At 43.6% G+C, this 22,747-nt stretch overlaps 1 protein-coding gene across 4 annotated transcripts in view; it reads left to right on the top strand.

Annotated features, from left to right (window-relative positions):
* PAPPA2 (pappalysin 2) overlaps positions 1-22,747 on the top strand; it is a 208,633-nt gene that overhangs the window by 138,776 nt on the left and 47,110 nt on the right. For all 4 annotated transcript variants that reach the window (XM_066597487.1, XM_066597489.1, XM_066597488.1 and 1 more), the window contains exons 17-18: positions 9,118-9,331; positions 14,362-14,524. In XM_066597487.1, the coding sequence (XP_066453584.1) occupies positions 9,118-9,331; positions 14,362-14,524 (377 nt within the window). The remainder of the gene's footprint in view (positions 1-9,117; positions 9,332-14,361; positions 14,525-22,747) is intronic.

Genomic DNA, 22,747 nt, shown 5'->3' with positions numbered 1-22,747 from the left:
AAAGATATTCAATCGGGTTTAGGTCGGGACTCTGACAGGCCAGTCCAATCGTGGCACATCCATATCCTCAAACCAACATAAAACAGCTTTGGATTTGTGACAAGGCATGCTAGCTTGTTGGAAGTATTACTGACAATTCCAAGAGCATAGCCACATTGTCAGTAGCATAATATTGTCTAGAATGTCAAAGTACACTTCCAGGTTCAGGATTCTTGTCACTGCAACCAACTACAACCAAGACCATTCCATGTAACACATCCCCACACCACAATAGAAACTCCACTGTACTGAGTTGGCACTACATACGCAGGCAAAAGGTGTTCCTTGGGCTTCTTCCTCACCCAGGTACCTCCATCTGATTTTAAGACACAGTAGTGTGGTTTATCACTCCATAGAGCATTCTTCAATTGCTCAGCTGTCCAAAGATGACGCTGCTTGCACCATTGTAGATGGGCTGATGCATTGCGTTTGTGGTGAAAGGCTTGTATGCAGCGGCATAACCCATATACGCGATAGCATGCAGTTCCCATCCTACCCTAAGAGTTTACATCTTATGTAGTATGGTTTAAGACACATGACAAACTAATAAGAGATGGTCTATTCTACTGATGGGGAGGGGGGCAGTCAAAATACTTGTAGGATAGTGTATAAACATCATAGAGGGTCCCCTGCCCAGGACCCATTCTATGTCCCAAAACTGAGAGCCACTCAGTAAGAGCAGCTTCCGTGTTGACATACCTTCTGCTGTCTCGAGTCCCACATTCTCAAAGGGGTAGTACATCTTAGCACAGCTCCTTCAATGAATGCTATGCCAGATACCTAACAGTAGCATGTATCTGTCACCCATGAGCTGTTATGGCATCATGCAAAAAAATGTATTTATTAAAAGGATTGCATGGAAGCCTACTGGTCATGGAGGTCACTGTTAATTATCCAATTATCACATCCATACACTATAGGCTATTATGGGATCCATTCAACGGAGATGTCATGAAAAGCTATTACCTTTCATGATGTATCTGTTAAAAAGATGACTGTGACGGACACCATAGTGAGGCATCCATTACCCACAGGCTATTATGGTATCTGGATATGTTTTCTACAACATTCACCTGGATGGAGCAGTGCAGTCTGCTGCGCTATTCCATCCAGAAGAAAAACTTTATCCTTGACGGTTACCAGACAAATGGATGCCTAATCACCCTTCATCTGATAAATGGAGACCTAAGAATCTGTTTGAAGCATTGTGCCAGGAGCCCAAGTCAACAGCAGTGTGCCAATGACCCAAGTATCATTTAGGCAATCAGGTCCATCAGCTTTAGGGTGGTTTCTAGGTTTCCACACTATGCTGAGTAGAAAAGAAAGCAATCAAGGTAATGGAAATATATGACATATGCTATATTTGTTGTTTCATGATGTAGTTAATAGAAGATGGAGCTTGACTTTGTTGGGTTCGTACATTAGTTTTTGACTCTAGCCAAGTGCGGCTTTACAGAACAACGTCTACAAAAGCTATGGAGCAGAGCCATCAAATGTAAATCGGAGCTGAGGTTGCAGCACCATTTTGCAGCCTGTAGATGGTACTTTTGTTATTAGTGTGTACAAAATATTTGATTGCTTTTTGAAAAATATCTGCGGTGACAGTAATGGAATGCAGCATCTACTATATGTTATGACAGTATACTGCATTTAATCAGTGACATTTCTGCAAAACAATGGCAATTTATTTTACGACTTTCAAAACAAGCATTTTCAGCCCTGGAGTTCTTGCCTTGTAATGATCACAAAGATCACCATTACACAAGTGACATTATCTTTAAGGATAATTTCCAGTAGCCTCCAGGATCATTCAATGTTGTTATGCTTATTTTAATGTAACTCACACATAAAAATATAATTACTCACCTGCTTCTTCTAGAACCATGTAGGATAATTTAGAAAAATATATCCAAGATACTGCTACCGAGATTATATTGAGTGCCCAAAGTCCTCTGTATAGCTTCCATACTGCTCTTAATGCTATGCCAACTTTCACAAATAATTGTTTTTTTGTCTAATTGCATCTAAAGTAAAAAATGAATGCACTTTGCGGTAAATCTTTATCTAAAAAATTATTGTTTTGTGTCTACAGCTCCTTTGCACAACTTTGTGTCACCATGGTAACAGACTACAAGTAAACTCTGGGTAGTCTGATCCTGCAGTCATACTTTTTATCTATCAGTCACTTACTCATTGCTAACGTAGTGAATGATTGTTACGGTAGCGTAAATCTGGGAATGCGTGTGAGAAAGGATGACTGCAGTACCAGACTATACAGGGTTTGTTTGTTGTCTGTTACCATAGAGATTCATATGTCAGCATCAGAGGCATAACTTGAAGCTCCTGGGCCCCAATGCAAAACCTGTGACAGGGCCCCCAACTATAATGCTTTATTCATAGTACTGGGCTCCATATATGGAGAAGAGAAGTCTTATGGGCCCCCTAAGGCTCCTGGGCCCGGGTGCAACCGCATCCCCTGCATCATCTATAGTTACGCCCATGGTCAGCATAGAGCCGTAGACCCAAAACGATAGCAAATTGTTAATTAAGACCGATTGCAGAGTTCAAAGTTACTTTATTTTTCATTTCACATGCATTAGGACAATAAAAAAAATTGGTTGTGAACTGGACATAGTTTTAATTACTGTACCTGTTTCTGGTGGACTTTTCTAAAAAAAAAAAAAACTGTGTCCCATTGTACAAACTTTCTCCTTTTCTTTCGAGAAGAGGAATTAATGGAGAACTGCACCTTAAGTGAAGAAGGCTTCGTTGACTTTCATTCTCCGCTTGGCTTGTATTTGCTATGTTTGAGTTTGGTTAAGGTCTCTCCTCTGGTGATAATCTCACAACTGTCACTCCTTTTTGCCTTCTGTCATTGGCTTATTAAAGACAATTGTCAGATTTCTGCTCCTCTCCTAAATAGGCAGCCTCTTCAAGCTTCAATAGTGTGTGTAGAACACTCTTGATCCATATGGAGGCTGTGGTTTCTAGATTGCTAGTATAAGAACTCGCCTCCCTATGTACCCATGCCGTCCTACAAGCCTATGACTAGAAGGTCAGCTGTATTATTAGTTTCCATGCCCTGTACATACTGTTTGCTGCCCGCAATTATCTTATGGCCTGTGGATATGAACTAGTTTGGCCGTGTTTTCTTGTTTGACCACTTGGTACTACTTCTCATTTCCAAGTTACTAAGCTCAGGCTGCCTATAATTCCGGTCTCCAATTCTGCTTGACTATGCACAACTGTTAATGACCATGACAGCAAGTGGAAGGGGATCTATTTTGTCATACACTGATTTTGCTTTGGGCTAAATCTGAGGCAGTAACTGGGGTACCTCGGTTTTCACCCCTTCACTCCACAAATTGAAATCTGGTCTTTGCTGCAAGGTCCCAAAGCCTTTGCTTACAGAAGTAGTCTCAGTTATGAGGAAGCTGATGCTACACAAAACCAAGGTACAGTACCCAAGGTCAAGGCAAACAACATAAACTTCAATACAGGAATCAGGCAAGTGGTCAAAACTGGCAGAACAAATAGAACATGATAAATGGTCTTAATCATGGTAGGCAGCTGGTAGAGAAAATAGTCCAAGAGATGCAGCCACAGTCATAGATAGAGTCAGAATTGTCTGGAACAAACAGAAGTCAGGAAACCAGGTGAGCACACAATCAAGTAGTCGGTCTTACACAAAGCATGGAACTACGATTTTTGCACAGAACGAGCGGGTAGGAACAACAGGTGAGTCTGCGATGGGGAAGGAGGGGAAATGGGCGATGGCCTGGTGAGTTCTGTGCATTTGCCCGGGCCTCACCAGGCCATATGAACGGGCACACAAACGTTTGAATTGTGAGCCCGTTTACAAGACTTTCCTCTCCCAACGTAGCGTATATATCGGCTGGCTGTGGAAACGGACGGCGCTCATGTGAAAGAAGCTTTAAAGAAAGAAAGTTACATTCTCGTTAATTTACGAATACCAGAATAATAATCCATATAGTCTACCTGAGTATTGGAGATGCATGTGCAACCAGCCAAACTCGCTGTGAGCTGGGCAGCTATGATGATAGTCATGGTGACTATGCTGCTTTCCCTCACTAACAGAAAGCGGTGCAATGTTGGGATACAAATGAATTTTAGTTTTTGGCTTTCTCGGTGCTACTTGCGGAGTCAGGACGGGTAAGATGTTCGTTTGTCAATTCATGACACCAGTCCATATACAGGTCAAGACCTTGAGCACTGCCATAACTATAGGGGATGCAGGTGTATGCAGTTGCACCCGGGCCCAGGAGCCTTAGAGGGCCCATAAAGCCTCTCTTTCCCATATATGGAGCCCAGTACTATGAATTAAGCATTGTAGTTGGGGGCCCTGTTACAGGTTTTGCATTAGGCCCAGAAGCTTCAAGTTATGGCTCTGGTCTTGAGGACCCAAGTCTACTGTAGTTGTTCCAAAGTGACTATTAGCCTCTAGCATGTGCAACCAGCCAGACCCGCTGAGAGGTGGGCAGCTATGATGATGGTCACATTGATTGCACCAGTCACTTAGTTCAATGCTGCTCTGGGCCTCTGCAGCCCGCACTGACCCAGCAATGGCTCCCTAACTTTAATAGACTCTCTTTCACTGCTCTTAGGCTTCTCTCCCAACAACAGTACTTGGACCTAATTGGGCAGCACCACTCGGCACTCTAGATTAACTGGTCTCTCACAGTGGTCCACAGAAGTCTCCGGAGTACTCCAATGGACTATGCCACACTGCTTACACGCTTCTCAAACCAGTTGTTGTTATAAACACTAAATATAAGAAAAAAATGGCAGCACACACTCAGAGATAGAATGCAAAAATAGTGGTAATTTATTACACAGCTCCCGATGCAGGAAGAATTGCAGACATGCAAGTCAGGCAAAGGCCTTTTTTTCAAGCAGTTGGAGGTGTGGGAAGAGAAACCAATGGTCGTCGGGAGGGCCTTATAATTGGAGGGAAATATTTGCCTCCTAACATGCAGATATTACCATGATACCAGCAAACTGAATTGATATATGATAAAATGTAAGTAATTAAGTGTTGAATGCATAATCACAAAAGCACATTAAAGGAATACTTCACTATCCTTAGCATGTTACCTCATTCAATGCATGTAATTAATAGGGGCCCTGACCGTCACAGATACAGATGGGAAAAAAGTGCTAAGTGGATAATTCTTTAAAAATAAAATATATATATATAATAAAGATATTTCATAACCAATGACCTAAAACAAATTTTCTATAGCCTAGCCTGTTCATCAGGGAAAAATAAATAAACAAACATTATATATAATATACACAGAATACATTCATGTATCAATCAAAAGAGCATGTTGCATAAGGCATTTATCATTGCAACAACTGAAATATGTCGCAGTACCATCCAGATATAGATGTAAACTAGCACAAGGATTAGTTAGAGGTCACATTTCCATCATACAATAGTTCATATGCAGTAACAATAGAGCATGTCAAATAATGCATTCAACATAGCACAAACTAAAATACACAGTACTGTGCAAAACTTTTAGGCAGGTGTGGAAAAATTGCTGCAAAATGAAAACACCTTAAAAAATACAAGTGTTAATAGTTTGTTTGTCAAATAATAAAATGCAAAGTGAATGAACAAGAAGGAAATGTAAATCAAATCAATATTAACTTCAAAACAGCATCAGTTCTTCTAGGTGCACCTGCACACTGTTTTTGAAGCAACTCAGCAGAGAGGTTGTCCCACACATTTTGTAGAACTGACCAGAGATCTTCTGTAGGCTTGGTCATTTCCTTCTGTGTCTTTATGTAATCCCAGACAGACTCGATGGTGATGAGATCAGGGCTCTGTGGGGGCCATATCATCTGCAGAATAAATTTGCAGCCAATCAGACACCTCCCTGATGGTTTTACTAGTGGATGAGTATCGGCCTGTATTTCTCAGCATTGAGGACACCATAAATCCTGACCAAATCCCAACTCTGTTTGCTGAAACGCAGCACAGAACTTACAAGGAACCTCCACTGTGCTTCACTGTTGACTGCAGACACTTATTATGGTCCCGCTCTCCAGCCGTTCGGCAAACAAACTACCTTCTGTAACAGCCAAATATTTCACATTTTCACTTATCCGTCCAGAACACCTGCTGCATTTTTCCACACCCCAGTTCCCAGGTTTTCATGCATGATTGAGTCACTTGGCCTTGTTCCTATGTTGAAGCTATAGACACAATTCTTCCATGAAGACTACTTCTGGCCAGACTTCTCCAAACAGTCGATGAGGGTACCTGGATTCTACTGATTTTTGCTAGTTGTAAACTAATGGCACTGCTGGCCATCTTCCGATTCCAAATGTCTTTGATCGGCTGCACTGTTTCTTTTGCTGGTCTCTGCGTCTGCGGTTCTCAACGGTGCCAGTTTTCTGTGCTTCTTCAAAAGAGCTTGAAAATTACATCTTAAAACCCCAGTCTGCTTTGAAATCTTAGCCTGGGAGAGACCTTGCTGATACAGCATAACTACCTTGTGTCTTGTTGCTGTGCTCAGTCTTGCTATGGTGTATGACCTATGACATGAAACTGTCTTCCACAACATCACCTTTGTAGCAGAGTTTGACTTTTTCTCACTCTCTTCTAAGCCTCCTACACAGCTGTTTCTGTTTCAGTTAATAGTTAAAGGGGTTGTCCCGCGCCGAAACGGGTTTTTTTTTTCAATAGCCCCCCCGTTCGGCGCGAGACAAACCCGATGCATGTGTTGAAAAAAAAAACCGGATAGTACTTACCCGAATCCCCGCGCTCCGGTGACTTCTTACTTACCTTGCGAAGATGGCCGCCGGGATCTTCACCCTCGGTGGACCGCAGGTCTTCTGTGCGGTCCATTGCCGATTCCAGCCTCCTGATTGGCTGGAATCGGCACACGTGACGGGGCGGAGCTACGAGGAGCGCTCTCCAGCACGAGCAGCCCCATTCAGCACGGAGAAGACCGGACTGCGCAAGCGCGTCTAATCGGGCGATTAGACGCTGAAAATTAGACGGCACCATGGAGACGGGGACGCTAGCAACGGAACAGGTAAGTGAATAACTTCTGTATGGCTCATAATTAATGCACGATGTATATTACAAAGTGCATTAATATGGCCATACAGAAGTGTATACCCCACTTTGTTTCGCGGGACAACCCCTTTAATGAAACTCCTGACTATAATCCTACAATATTCCTGACTTTGTGCAAGTGTACCTACCTATAAGAACTGATGCTGTTTTGAAGGCAAAGGGCAATCAAAGCCAAATATTGGTTTGATTTAAACTTCTCATTTGTTCATTCACTTTGCATTTTGTTTGAATAAACTATTAATATTTCTATTTTTGAAAGCATTCTTACTTTGCAGCATTTTTCCACACCTGCCTAAAACCTTTGCACAGTCATGTAGATGTAGCATAAGGATTAGATAGAAGTCATACTTCTGGCATGTAGCGCATTCCAGGAGGCTTCAATCCAGAATTGACCCAAGTATTTGTGAATTCTTTGATATATACGGAAATTAGATTGTTAGCTCGGACTTTGAGGAGAGGGACCCTAGTGAGTTCCGACATTCTCTGTGCAGCGCTGCAGAATTTGTTGACACATAGATAGCAGATTTAGAAATGGTAACGATTCGTCATCCTCCATTATGGGATATTTAGAGAAATATACCATAGAATAGAAAGAACAAATATTAACCCCTCAGTGAGGGCCGCATAGTGTTTTTATATCCTGCTGTTGCAGGATGTAACAGCTGACACCCCCGGGCAATAGCCGCAATCGGCCGTACGGCCGATCACAGCTATTAACCCTTTAAATGCCGCTGTCAATTCTGACAGCGGCGCTTAAATCCCCCGCACGATGTTTAGGGGGGTCCCGTACGCCCTGCCCGCAGTGAGATTGGGGGAGCCGTGCAGGTGTCATGGCAGCCGGAGGTCTTCTAAAAGGCCCCCGGGGCTGCCTTGGGAGACTGCCTATCAAGCCATCTCCGTGGGGTGGCTTGTTAGACAGCCTGTCAAAAAGCAGTATGCAGGATGCATACTGCTGGAGCGATCATAAGAACAAAAAAGTTTTACTAATTATTGAAAAAAAAGTAATAAAAGTTCAAAAAAAACCTTTTGACATATTTGCAATAAAAAAATCAAAATATTAAACCAAAAATACGTGTTTGGTATCACTGAGTCTGTAAAAGTCCGATCTATCAAATTAATGCATTATTTTACCCGCACGGTGAACGTCTTATGAAAAAATAAATAAAGAACGCCTGAAATGCACTTTTTTGGTTACCCTATCTCCAAGAAAAAAATGTAATAAATAGCTATTAGCGATCAAAAAGTCAATTGTTTGCAAAAATGGTATTAATGGAAATGACAGGACATATCGCACAAAATGAGCCCTCACTCAACTATGTCGATGGAAAAATAATAAAGTTATTGTGCGCAGAAAATGGACACAAAAAATAATTTAAAAAAATTAAATATCTTAAAAAAAAATAAAAGTACTACAGCAAAAAAAAAAACTATACAAGTTTGGTATCATAGAAATCGTACTGACCCATAGAATAAAGTTATCGGCTCATTTTTGTTGCAGTTTGTGCGCCATAGAAACAATGGTGGAATGTCGTTTTTTTTTCCATTTCTCTCCACCTAGAATTTTTTAAATGCTTTTCCAGTACATAATATGGTATAACAAATAATAACATTGAAAACTACAATTTGTCCCGCAAAAAACAAGCCCTCATACAGTGACGTGGATGGATAAATAAAGGAGTTACGATTTTTTAAAAGGGAGGAGGAAAAAACAAAAATGGAAAAAAGCAAAAAAGCTGCATCACTAAGGGGTTAAAGAAGTAATACAGGGGTCACAGCAGGATAAAACAGCTTTTAGATAATGGGTATGATAAAATGAATTGGCTATAGGACAGATTGGACTGCATTATGTAGCTTTAGTCTATTATGGCACCACTGAACAAAATATAGATATTTTAATGATAAATTTTGTAACACTTATGAATTTTGGCTGAACAAAGAGTTAATTGTACTTCTCTGGGTTGTAGGCATGAGCCAATGGGTGACGTGCATGTGGGATGGCCATTGGTCTCTTCCTGAAGGCTACTGCAAGATCGAATGTGATGCTCCACCAGGCATAACCAATGCCAGACTACTCACACCACGCTGCCATGTGGGTAACCATGATGTAGGATCATCCTGCCGGTACAGATGTAAGCTGGGCTACTATGTAGCAGATGTTTCAGAGAGACGACCTAGGAGGTTTGTGATTAAACCTGTCATTTTTATTATGTGATCCACCGTATCTACTGTATTAGGAAAGATAATATGAATATGGCTGTCACAATTATGAAATCATGTTATTATGCTAAACGCTTCTCACCTCCAACTATCACACCTACACTCTTCATAAAAGTAACAGTTCCCGTTTCCTTCTCTTATCTACCACCAACTGTTAGAACTTATGACTGAGAATACATTAACTCGTACTGTACAGGATTCACTTTTCTAAATCAAAAGTGGTACCCACTCCCACTATATGTAAATAAGCCACCTACCTGTCAAGCCTACAAGACGGGCTACATACCTTTACAGTCAGGCCACTGTTGATTCCATCACTCTGTTTGCCCACAATGGCTTCCATTACTTTGGAAGACCAATATTAATTATTTGCCAAGTGGGCGATCTACAGTACCCGGTGTCAGTTGTCAATTGCCAAGATGGTTAATGGACACCGGGTGGTGATGATCGCCCACTTGACAATGGCATTGAGGAGAAGTTAGAATGGAATGGCCATCAGCATGCATAATGCTGCTCTATTCAAAGTCTACAGGACTAAGGGAGATGGTCAAGTGCAACACTTGGCTGTTTCCAAAAGCCCCATAGACATTGAATGGAATGGCACCATACTTGCTTGATGGCCACTTCATCCTGACTCTTCCTCATTATGGTCATGCAGTATATAAGAGGAGTGGGTAAGGCTGCTTTTAGACGTAATAATTATTGTTCAAAAAATTGTTAAAATGAGCAAAAGGGAATGCTAATTGTTAGGTCTGAATGGAAGCCAACAACTGAACGACAAACGGAAGTCATTCACTGTCATAAACAGACAAGTCATTCGTTGTCAGTTTATGCAGGCATGAAAACCATTGTTAGCTCGATTACTTATTATCTGGTTTAAACGTCAATCGTTTAGTCCCTGTATTCGCTTATACAGGGACTGAACGATTCTGAATGATTCGCCTTTGAACGAGCCAATAATTATTTTTGCCTGTCTAAACAGGCTGCACAAGTGTTAACGAGAATTGGCTTGTTTGAAAGGACCCTAACTCAGGACCTTTGTAGGGATCAGTGGAGGGCCCTGCTATTGGACACCCAGCAATCAGACATTTATTACCTATCTTTTGGCTAGCCAATAAAAGTGAAGTGCGGCAAAACCCCTTTGAGCAATATAGTTTTCCCATTACCTTTCCCACAATGGCTACTGCACCATTATCAGGTAATGCCTTCCGATAACCACTAGGGGCTACTGATTCTGACCTAGGCTTATGTTAACATAGGTACATGGATTGTTAAAGAACAATTAAACCAAAGCCGAGCTGAGCAGAATATATATATATATAAATATATATATAATTTTATTTTTTTTAACGGACAAGCTAGACTGCTCTGTGGGTACAACAAATGTTCTAAATGGGTATTGACTTAAATTTAATCACTGTAACTGCTTAAAAATATATTAAGTAATTGTAGAAGTAACTATGCTATTATCAGAATCAATTCTTTTAGCTATGGACAGTGGCATACACAGTACACAGGGGGCCCCACAGCAAAGATAAAAATGAGGCTTCTTTCAAGAGCTGATTGACACCATAACATTCCTAACTAGAACAGACCAGACAGAAAGTCCCGGTGTCTCAAATTTTTATGACTTGAATACGTGACTATAAACTCTGATTTCCAACATACTGTACAGGTGAAAAAAGCATGTTTTACTTAGCGTGCAAACATATAAAATGGCAATTAACAGATGCCCCAACTAATGGGTGACACACAATCCTGTGCCAGTTTGGTGATGTCACTAGCTGTGATGTCACCAGGCTGAACAGTTAAATGCTGATATTACTATTGCCTATATTACAAGGGACAGCAGGGCAACTACTTCCCTGCCATGAAATATGTTGAATCCACTTAATTTCATTTAGGTAACTAAAAATTAATGTTTATTTATATAATTCCAACATATTCCACAGCACTTTACAAATCAGAGGGTCCAGGTACAGATAAGATAAGACATTATATGCAGTTTTACACTAATTTGAACAATAGGTGTGAGGGTGCTTTTTGCAAAAACTTTACAGTCTATGAAGAAATAGGGGCGACACATAAGGTAAAAGTGCTTGATGTGTATAATTTTCTAGCCATAATTTTTTCAATATGGAAGTATATATAAGGCTGGATTCACATGAACGTATATCGGCTCGGTTTTCACGCCGAGTCGATATACGTCATCCTCATCTGCAGGGGGGGAGGATGGAAGAGCCAGGAGCAGGAACTGAGCTCCCGCCCCCTCTCTGCCTCCTCTCCGCCCCTCTGCTCTATTTGCAATGGGGAGAGGTGGGATGGGGCGGGGCTAATTCTCAAAACTTAGCCCTGCCCCTGTTCTGCCTCCTTTCATTGCAAATAGTGCAGAGGGGCGGAGAGGAGGCAGAGAGGGGGCGGGAGCTCAGTTCCTGCTCCTGGCTGTTCCTCCCCCCCCCCCTGCAGATGAGGACGACGTATATCGGCTCGGTGTGAAAACCGAGCCGATATACGTTCGTGTGAATCCAGCCTAAAGCTGTATGTGTACAGCTATGAAGTGTGTTAGTTGTGTGAGTTGTGAGGCATACTGCGAGAAGAAGGCATCAGGTCCGGACAGACAGTGTAGAAAGGTAAATGGAGTTGGGTTAAGGCCCATTTACAAGTATCGATTATCGCTCAAAATTCGTTCAAATGACTGATAATGAGCAATTGCTACATGTAAACGCAGGCATCATGCACTTTTCATTTGAATAATGATTTTAAGGTGAACTTAAAATCCATTATTCAGCTACTGAGAGGTAACGCAAACACATTTATCTCTTAATAGACAGCAAGCTGTTATCTCCACGGGAGTCGGCAGATAACAATATAATCTGCCATCAGCCTCAAGCAGAGCAATGCAGCTGTTTGCACAACTGGGCATGCAAATAGCTCCTGGAGGTCCTTTTACATGCAAATAAAGATCAAAGAATCCTAGAACGATAGAGTTGGAAGGGACCTCCAGGGTCATTGGGTCCAACCCCCTGCTCAGTGCAGGATTCACTAAATCATCCCAAGATGGCCATAACACTTTATGCAAATAGATTGCTAAATCTTTCAATCTTTCAGTCGTTTAAAAAATTATCTTTGCGTGTAAATGGGCCTTCAGATTAGGTAATGTGACAGGCCTCTCCAAAGAGATGTGTTTTTAGCGAACTTCAAAACTGTGGGCAATGGGTATGAAACTGTTTGTCTGGGTTAGTGCATTCCAGAAAACTAGTGCAGCTCAGGAAGAGACTTGGAGACAGGATTGGCAGGTTTGGATTATACAAGAACTAAGTCTGAGATGGTTAAGAGAATGGAAAGAACAGTTAGAGTGGTAGACAGAAGCTTTATGGATGTGATGAGCTAATATTGTATTCTATAGCAGACATGCAATCAGTGTAGTAACTAGCACAGGGTGGAGGCATCACTGTAGTGACTGGCACAAGGTGGAGGCATCAGTACAGCGGGTGGATACAAATATGAACCTGGCTGCTGTTTTCAGAATAGATTGGAGAGGAGAGGGTTTAGTGAGTGACTGATTATTAGTGAGTTATAGTAATCAAGACGAGAATACATCAGGACAACAATAGGAGTTTTTGGTGTTTTTACAATAAGAAAAGGGTGGATGCTAGAGATGTTTTTAAGGTGTAGGTGACCTGAGCATGCAAGTGATTGAATGTACAAAAAAAAGGAAATATCAGAGTCAAATATGACCTCAAGGCAGAGGGAGGGCTGATTAGGAGTTGCGGTAGTCCCACACACCGAGTTGGCAATATCAGGTTTACTCAGATCAGTGCTTGAAAGATTCCGTTTCAGATAGAGAGAAGACATTATACTAGAGACGGCACACAGACAAACACTGGCATTTTGCAGTAGTGAAGGGGTGATTTCTTGGGAAGAGGTGTCAGGAAAGAAAGAGTCTGGGCAGAGCACCCCAAAGAAGGAATCTCCGTGGCAGGGGTGGTACCCTAAAGCACTGTGTACTAGAGGTTATGGCAAGAAAGATACAGTGGAGGTGCTGCCGCCCTAGTATGTTGGTCAACCAATGGTCAAGTTGGTGTTGAATGATGTTGTAAAGAGTTGAATAAGAGTATATAGGACTCTGGCACGACTTGTTGGTAAATGCCAACTTTGATGAAGAGCAGAGTTATAGATGTTGTAGATCAAAAAATATATATTTTAATAAAAAGGTCCACAACCCTCGAAATGTGTTGCCTGTTGGTCTTAAAAAAAAGTATACATCCTTTGATCTACATTTATGACTCCAACCTTCACCTGAGTTGGCATTTGCTAACAGGTTGCACCAGAATCCTATATTTTCTCAACTCTTTACAACATCAGCATAAAGATGGTACTGAAAGCCAAATCTGTTAATAGTTTGTCCAATAGGATATGTGTAACTAAGATGTTTTTGTCTGCAAAATGTCCGTGTCACCTTCAATCATAAAAGCCTATTGTATAATGAGAACCGCAGTCCTTCCAGTAATAAATACAATAAAAGTTTTATTAGTACATCCACAATACAAGAGGTGAAAATCTATAGCGAGTCGAGTCCTTTCCACATTTTGCATCTTGTACTGTGGCCGGATGCAGTCTATCTGTATTTATTACTGCGAAGAGTGTGATGCTCATCCTTTTTATTGTATTTTATGAGGTTGGTAGTAGAATACTGTCTGCCTTAATATAGATTTAGCAAGGGACTTGCAATTGGAGACTGATTACTATGCAGAACTTCAAAGTTGAGTCTGGAAATCTTCCTTGGTTGTAGTTAATTGGGGAAGATTCACATGTTTCACATTTCTGCATCAACCAACCATTTAAAGTTTATGGAAGCAGTCTGACTATTTCTTGATGTCTTCTATAGGGGCAAAAAAGGATAATCAGGTTGAGTTCAAAATGGCCGATTTTCCCGATCCATTGCCCTACAACGAGGCTACTTTTATCATTAATTTTCCTATATTTTGCAGGAAATTTCTGAAAATACATTGTCTGCAGACAGGACTTTGGGCAGCTGGTCGATGTATTCCAATCATGTGTGAGCCATTGCCCCTTATCCTCCTGGGAATGTATAACTGTACCCGCGGTGTGGAGGTGGACAGCAAGTGTACGCTCTACTGCAGATCTTACACAGTAGGATTTTCTTCTATGACTAAAGAGCATGTTCATGTTTTATGTGCCAGCAATGTAAATGTACTGTCGCAGTGTATTAACGTTTCAGCAGAATGAATGATTTGCATATGATAACTAATAATTCATTTAGCACGGTACTGATTTTAATAAGGTTCTATCAATTCCAAATTGCATATGCTAATACTTGATTATATTCACAGCCTCTTTGCCAGTGATTTAAGCAGAACAGAGATACACCCACTTGGCATCTCATTGGCATCACACATACTGTCACTACAAAGTGTTCGAAAATTCATGTTTAAGCACGAATACACATATTATCCCATAAGGCTGGTTATACAGTTGCATTTTTGAGGAAAATTTTGAAGCAAATTTTGAATAATTGTGAGTTCAATCTTCCTGAACAGGTAAATATAAAGTAGCTTTGGAAGCAAATCAGTCATTTGTAAAACTGTATCAGGACTGACACTGGAGTATATCAATATCAAAGCCAGATTCTACTGCGGACAAAAGTCAAATTACATAGGGTATCCACAATGGAGCAAATGTATACCACTTGTTGTATTATTTGGCATGTATAACATTGCAGTGTGGGCAGTACATGGCAGTATATCATGGACATATTGGGGAATAGTCATAAACCTATTTACGTTAGTTTCTGGCATAAAAAAGTCACACATTTTTGCGCAAGTGGTTATTTGAGAAAAAAATTGGGACTTTTATTCTTTCTGTGCCGCCCCGTCACTTTTTGTAAAAGTGGGCGAGGCTTGTCAGGAGGGGGCATGGATTTATGTGTAACTTACGCCAGAAGCTGGTGTAAAGTATAACAGGAATGTACGCCATGTCGGACTTGGCACCTGAGAAGGTGCACAGAAGTGTCGGGATGTGCTTAGTACATGAAGAGGCATGTTCCTCTGCATGTATTGAGTGCACCATGCACAAAGGGAAATTGTACTAAGCCTAGTGTCAGAAATGTTGGGCTTAATAAAGTTCCCCTATTATATGGCAGTATTATTTACATATGATTAGTGTTAAGCGAACCTAAACAGTCAAACTGTTGCGTCCTCAGGACGTGCAATCTCAATAACACAAACAAAAGGCATAACTGTGCAAAGGAAACATAAAACTAGGGGGAATTCTCTCCCTATACTCCCCTAACCCGGGAGGGGGCCCTGCCTACTCGGCGGACCGATCGCTCTGACAAGTGCGAGCCCGCACGCGTGCCTAGGCCACTGACTAGTCCCTATCAGAGAGCCCTAGCACAAAAGAAAGGCGAAACAGAAAACCCAAAATAGAAAAGCACTTAGCTAGTCTGGAGAGCTTCAGCCAAGCTGTATTGCTGTCCAAAAGGCAACTGAAGAAATTGACCAGCACAGGAGATAATGCTGGCACTGTTTAAGTAGGAGCTAGGCTACTCAGCACCAGGTGCTGACTGACCTTACTCCTGCAGCTACCACACCCCTCAGCTCCCGGAGAAGCAAGGGCACACCCAAAACCTGGTCTGGCCTGCAAGCCAGGTGCAGGCCTCAGAACGGCTGCAACACAAACCCTGTTTTGGGTTGAACTTAGCTAAACATTTGGTTCAAAGTAAACCCGAACCTTGGGTGGTTCATCTCTGTTGCATCCACGAAAATGTTTCTTCTTCTTTTTTCCTTCAAAATAATAAGAAAAAGTCAAATAGAACGATAAAATGGAAGGAAAAAGGAAAGCATCTCTTTCCTTCTCCATCTTCTTTTTTCTTCTTTTTCTGCATTAACTTTGCCTAAACGGCTCAAAAGTACTAAGATCCACTCCTAAGTGACCTAAGGCTATTATACAGAGTTTTTATGGCAGTGATACACAACAGTTTTAAAGGTATTACTGAAGTTCGATTTAGCTCAAACTAATTTGGACTGAACCAAACTTTTTGCCCAAATTGGCGGAACTAAAATTTTGAAAAGTTCGCTCATCACTACTCAATTTGTGTCTCCTCCCTTTCAGCTTCATCCAATTGCTTCTAGTCTTTCCTTGTACAGATGAGTATAGGGCTGATCCCTCTGCACTGTGACAGCCCTTCAGATATTTGTAGACAGCTATTATGTCTCCTCTCAGACTCCTGTTTTGCAAGCTAAACATTCCCAGATCCTTTAACCGTTCTTCATAGGACATGATTTGCAGACCGCTCACCATCTTAGTAACTCTTCTCTGAACTTGCTCCAGTTTGTCTATGTCTTTTTTAAAGTGGGGTGCCCAGAATAGGACACAGTATTCCAGATGAGGTCCGACTAAGTATCAAAACAGTGGGGTTTGCTGCTCAGGACCCGTCTGATCATCTGTTTGAAGAGACCATGTCACTCAGGTGAGCTCAGCGTCCTCTGCTCAGGCCAGCATCATCATGTTCATTCATCACTCGGCCCAACTGCAGCTCAATTCCAGTATCCTCTTGAAACAGACCGCCACCGATCTGATATCAAGGATCTTGAGGTTATCAACGTCCAACTCCCAGAAAATCCCTTTAAATGTCGTATAATGGCATTTTTAGCTGCTAGTAAGGGACATCCTCTACTTTTGACAGATAAAATTCCATATAAGAAGTTCAGTAGTATGGCTCATACTTTCTTTTCCCTACGTCATAGGCATCTTGTGATATGTGCAATTTTCTTCACAATTCACATTAAAAGTAAAAAGTAGAATTCTGTTGCTTCCTTCTTTGAATCTACATTATATTCCGTTTATCTGCACTTTATCTCTGACCTAACAGCTTTGCTCTGACTGTGCAGAAATCATTTGCTGAGCACAAGAAGAACATGAAAATGAAATTATGCAAATTGGTTTTGTATATTCAGAATTTTTGACCAAAATTTTAAATGTCCCACAAGCTGGAGTCACTCGTGCAGTTATTGATGCCACTTCTTTTTATTCATAGTCAGGGTTTGATCCAAATGAAGTAAAGATGATGCTTCTCTTCTATGTGTATCCACTTTTGTTTTTGCCTCATAAAACTGTGTTAAAAACGAGGCGCGATCGCAATCACAAGGCAATTTGTCACCAGAACAAACCCCCTACGGAGCGTATTAGCGCACAAACCTTTTTTTCTTTGACTATTCAAACTCTGCGTAATGCAAATTATTTATGCAAATAAGGAAGATGGAACAATTCCTCTGCAGCGCCACCTATTGGATGGCAGTATTCCTTCATATCAATGTCAGACCCTTTATACAGGTCTTTATAACCATGGTTTTCTGGCTTGGTTTCCTATTCCCAATCATTGTTATAAAGACCTGTATATGGAGTCTGACATTGATATTAAGGAATGCTGCCATCCAATAGGTGGCGCTGCAGAGGTATTGTTCCATCTCCTTATTTGCATAAATTACCCAGAGGAGCTTGCGTGACCATATAAGTCTCCTCACTCACCTTCTAGGTGTCCCCACACCCCTACTGGGTGCTCTCCTTGGGGAGAGACTATGCCATCCCCCTACCCACTCTACCCCTGGGTGTCTTCGCACACTTTTTGGGTGCTCTCCTTAAGGAGTCACAACACCCTCCCAGACTCTGTGTAGTTGCATGCATTTTTTTTCTTTTGCAGTTTAAACTTTGTGCAATTGCAAGCACAAAAAAAAAAGAAAGAATGATAGGGGGAGGCCTATCTTTTCCCACACGATATTCCTACACTTGAAGGGCGAGACCATTGAAATCAATGTCTTCGCTTTGTCACGTTTTGTGGGCGTGATTTTATAATGTGTTTAATCTGCATCTAAATCTGTGATAAAATCTTTGTGTAGCGAATGCAGATTTTGCAACAAATTTAGGTCTCCTGCAGATAAGCAAATGCATAGATGTTAGAGATGAGTGAACGTACTCATTTAGGGCTATTTCCACCCCCCCCCCCACTCCCCTCTGCAACCCCCCGCTCACCCCCGGCGCCCCCCGAATCTTTTCACCCGAGTAGGCAGTTACTCGAAAAAAGCAGTGCTCAATTGCGAAATCGCCCTTAACGAGTACGTTCGCTCATCTCTATTAGATATTCTCGTGATAGTTTGACAGAATTGCGCTATGAAGGGAGCGCTCTTGCCGACTACCGAGCTTGTATCCGCACATTCTACTGTGATTTTCTACACTGCCTAGCCAGTTCACATCAGTGCTGGCGTGATTGAACCGGCTCAGCAGCCTTATTAGTCCCCAATGTCATCGAATAGCACTGCAAAATTGCGCAGTTCGGTGCGTAAATTCGTGCAGGTGAATAGACTCCTATCTCTTTGTTTTGAGCAGCAAAGGCTTCCATGGAAGTCTATAGGGGGTCACACAAATGCACAAGGGGAAGCGTGAAACACTGCGCAAAACATGGGAAAAAGAACACATCCAGACCTCATTAGGCTAATTAGGCTTTTAAACCACAAAAAAGGATGTGTCATGTGTCATGTGCGAACTGGCGCTGCGTGCTCAAAAATGACAGTACTATACACAGACACATGCACAAATCTATCTCAAAAACCTCACTCCTGCACAAATACATTGTGCTATGGCGAGTGTTTTTGCGCATACGGTCATCTGAATAAGCCCTAAAATTGTGCCTTGCTTACATGATGATAATGACTAGAGATGAGCGAGCACCAAAATGCTCGGGTGCTCGTTACTCGGGATGAAATTATCGCGATGCTCGAGGGTTCGTTTCGAATAACGAACCCCATTGAAGTCAATGGGCGACTCGAGCATTTTTGTATATCGCCGATGCTCGCTAAGGTTTCCATTTGTGAAAATCTTGGCAATTCAAGAAAGTGAAGGGAACGACACAGCAACGGATAGGGCAGGCGAGGGGCTACATGTTGGGCTGCATCTCAAGTTCCCAGGTCCCACTATTAAGCCACAATAGCGGCAAGAGTGGGCCCCCCCCCCAACAACTTTTACTTCTGAAAAGCCCTCATTAGCAATGCATACCTTAGCTAAGCACCACACTACCTCCAACAAAGCACAATCACTGCCTGCATGACACTCTGCTGCCACTTCTCCTGGGTTACATGCTGCCAACCCCCCCCCCCCCCCACGCACGACGCAGTGTCCACAGCGCACACCAAAGTGTCCCTGCGCAGCCTTCAGCTGCCCTCATGCCACGCCACACTCATGTCTATTTATAAGTGCGTCTGCCAGAGGAACCGCAGGCACACACTGCAGAGGGTTGGCACGGCTAGGCAGCGACCCTCTTTAAAAGGGGCGGGGCGATAGCCCACAATGCTGTACAGAATCAATGAGAAATATAATCCTGTGCCACTGCCATCAGGAGCTGCACACGTGGGCATAGCAATGGGGAACCTATGTGCCACACACTATTCATTCTGTCAAGATGTCTGCATGCCCCAGTCAGACCGCGGTTTTTTATAAATAGTCACAGGCAGGTACAACTCCGCAATGGGAATTCCGTGTGCACCCACAGCAGGGGTGGCTCCCTGGAACCCACCGGCGGTACGTAAATATATCCCATTGCATTGCCCATCACAGCTGAGGTAATGTCATGTTAAATGCAGGTGGGCTTCGGCCCACACTGCATGCCCCAGTCAGACTGGGGTTCTTTAGAAGTAGACACATGCAGTTACAACTCCCTGTGGACCCACAGCATGGGTGGCTCCCTGGAACCCACCGGCGGTACATAAATATATCCCATTGCAGTGCCCAGCACAGCTGATGTAACGTCAGCTTTAATGCAGGTTGGCAAAAAATTAATTGGATTACACTGTAGGCGAGGGCCCCAAAAAATTGGTGTACCAACAGTACTAATGTACGTCAGAAAAATTGCCCATGCCTAACCAAGAGGGCAGGTGAAACCCATTAATCGCTTTGGTTAATGTGGCTTAATTTGCAACTAGGCCTGGAGGCAGCCCAGTTAAAATAAAAATTGGTTCAGGTGCAAGTTTCAACGCTTTAATGAGCACTGAAACGTATAAAAATTGTTTACAAAAATTATATGACTGAGCCTTGTGGGCCTAAGAAAAATTGCCCGTTCGGCGTGATTACGTCAGGTTTCAGGATGAGGAGCAGGAGGAGGAGGATGAATATTATACACAGATTGATGAAGCTAAAAGGTCCACGTTTTTGATGGTGATAGAGAACAATGCTTCCATCCGCGGGTGCAGCCTACGTATTGTTTAGGTATTGCTGCTGTCCGCTGGTGGAGAAGAAAAGTCTGGGGAAATCCAGACTTTGTTCATCTTGATGAGTGTAAGCCTGTCGACACTGTCAGTTGACAGTCGGGTACGCTTATCTGTGATGATTCCCCCAGCCGCACTAAACACCCTCTCTGACAAGACGCTAGCCGCAGGACAAGCAAGCACCTCCAGGGCATACAGCGCGAGTTCAGGCCACGTGTCCAGCTTCGACACCCAGTAGTTGTAGGGGGCAGAGGCGTCACGGAGGACGGTCGTGCGATCGGCTACGTACTGCCTCACCATCCTTTTACAGTGCTCCCGCCGACTTAGCCTTGACTGGGGAGCGGTGACACAGTCTTGCTGGAGAGCCAGAAAGCTGTCAAAGGCCTTAGAGAGTGTTCCCCTGCCTGCGCTGTACATGCTGCCTGATCTCTTCGCCTCCCCTGCTACTGTACCTGGCCCTCGGAACTGCGCCTTCGGCCACTAGCGCTGTCGGATGGGAATTTTACCATCAGTTTGTCCGCCAGGGTCCTGTGGTATAGCATCACTCTCGAACCCCTTTTCTCTTCGGGTATGAGAGTGGAAAGGTTCTCCTTATACCGTGGGTCGAGCAGTGTGTACACCCAGTAATCCGTAGTGGCCAGAATGCGTGTAACGCGAGGGTCACGAGAAAGGCATCCTAACATGAAGTCAGCCATGTGTGCCAGGGTACCTGTACGCAACACATGGCTGTCCGCACTAGGAAGATCACTTTCAGGATCCTCCTCCTCCTCCTTAGGCCATACACGCTGAAAGGATGACAGGCAAGCAGCATGGGTACCCTCAGCAATGGGCCAAGCTGTCTCTTCCCCCTCCTCCTCATCCTCCTCATGCTCCTCCCCCTCCTCCTCAACGCGCTGAGATATAGACAGGAGGGTGCTCTGACTATCCAGCGACATACTGTCTTCCCCCGCCTCTGTTTCCGAGCGCAAAGCGTCTGCCTTTATGCTTTGCAGGGAACTTCTCAAGAGGCATAGCAGAGGAATGGTGACGCTAATGATTGCAGCATCGCCGCTCACCATCTGGGTAGACTCCTCAAAGTTTCCAAGGACCTGGCAGATGTCTGCCAACCAGGCCCACTCTTCTGTAAAGAATTGAGGAGGCTGACTCACACTGCGCCGCCCATGTTGGAGTTGGTATTCCACTATAGCTCTACGCTGCTCATAGAGCCTGGCCAACATGTGGAGCATAGAGTTCCACCATGTGGGCACAGCAGTCGGTGCACTGGCAGATGAAACCGATGTTGCAGCGTGCGCAGGGTGGCAGCGTCCGTGTGGGACTTGCAGAAATGTGCGCAGAGCCGGCGCACCTTTCCGAGCAGGTCTGACAAGCGTGGGTAGCTTTTCAGAAAGCGCTGAACCACCAAATTAAAGACGTGGGCCAAGCATGGCACGTGCGTGAGGCTGCCGAGCTGCAGAGCCGCCACCAGGTTACGGCCGTTGTCACACACGACCATGCCCGGTTGGAGGCTTAGCGGCGCAAGCCAGCGGTCAGTCTGCTCTGTCAGACCCTGCAGCTGTTCGTGGGCCGTGTGCCTCTTCTCTCCTAAGCTGAGTAGTTTCAGCACGGCCTGCTGACGCTTGCCCACCGCTGTGCTGCCACGCCGCGCGACACCGACTGCTGGCGACGTGTTGCTGCTGACACATCTTGATTGTGAGACAGAGGTTGCGTAGGAGGAGGAGGAGGAGGGTGGTTTAGTGGAGGAAGCATACACCGCCGCAGATACCACCACCGAGCTGGGGCCCGCAATTCTGGGGGTGGGTAGGACGTGAGCGGTCCCAGGCTCTGACTCTGTCCCAGCCTCCACTAAATTCACCCAATGTGCCGTCAGGGAGATATAGTGGCCCTGCCCGCCTGTGCTTGTCCACGTGTCCGTTGTTAAGTGGACCTTGGCAGTAACCGCGTTGGTGACGGCGCCTACAATGTTGCGGGAGACGTAGTCGTGCAGGGCTGGGACGGCACATCGGGAAAGTAGTGGCGACTGGGAACTGAGTAGCGCGGGGCCGCCGCCGCCATCATACCTTTGAAAGCCTCCGTTTCCACAACCCTATATGGCAGCATCTCC

The sequence above is a fragment of the Eleutherodactylus coqui genome, chromosome 3 (genome assembly GCF_035609145.1).
Source record: "Eleutherodactylus coqui strain aEleCoq1 chromosome 3, aEleCoq1.hap1, whole genome shotgun sequence".
In the NCBI taxonomy this organism is placed as follows: domain Eukaryota; kingdom Metazoa; phylum Chordata; class Amphibia; order Anura; family Eleutherodactylidae; genus Eleutherodactylus; species Eleutherodactylus coqui.
Note: the sequence above shows the minus strand (reverse complement) of the source record. Positions and strands in the feature narration are given on the sequence as shown.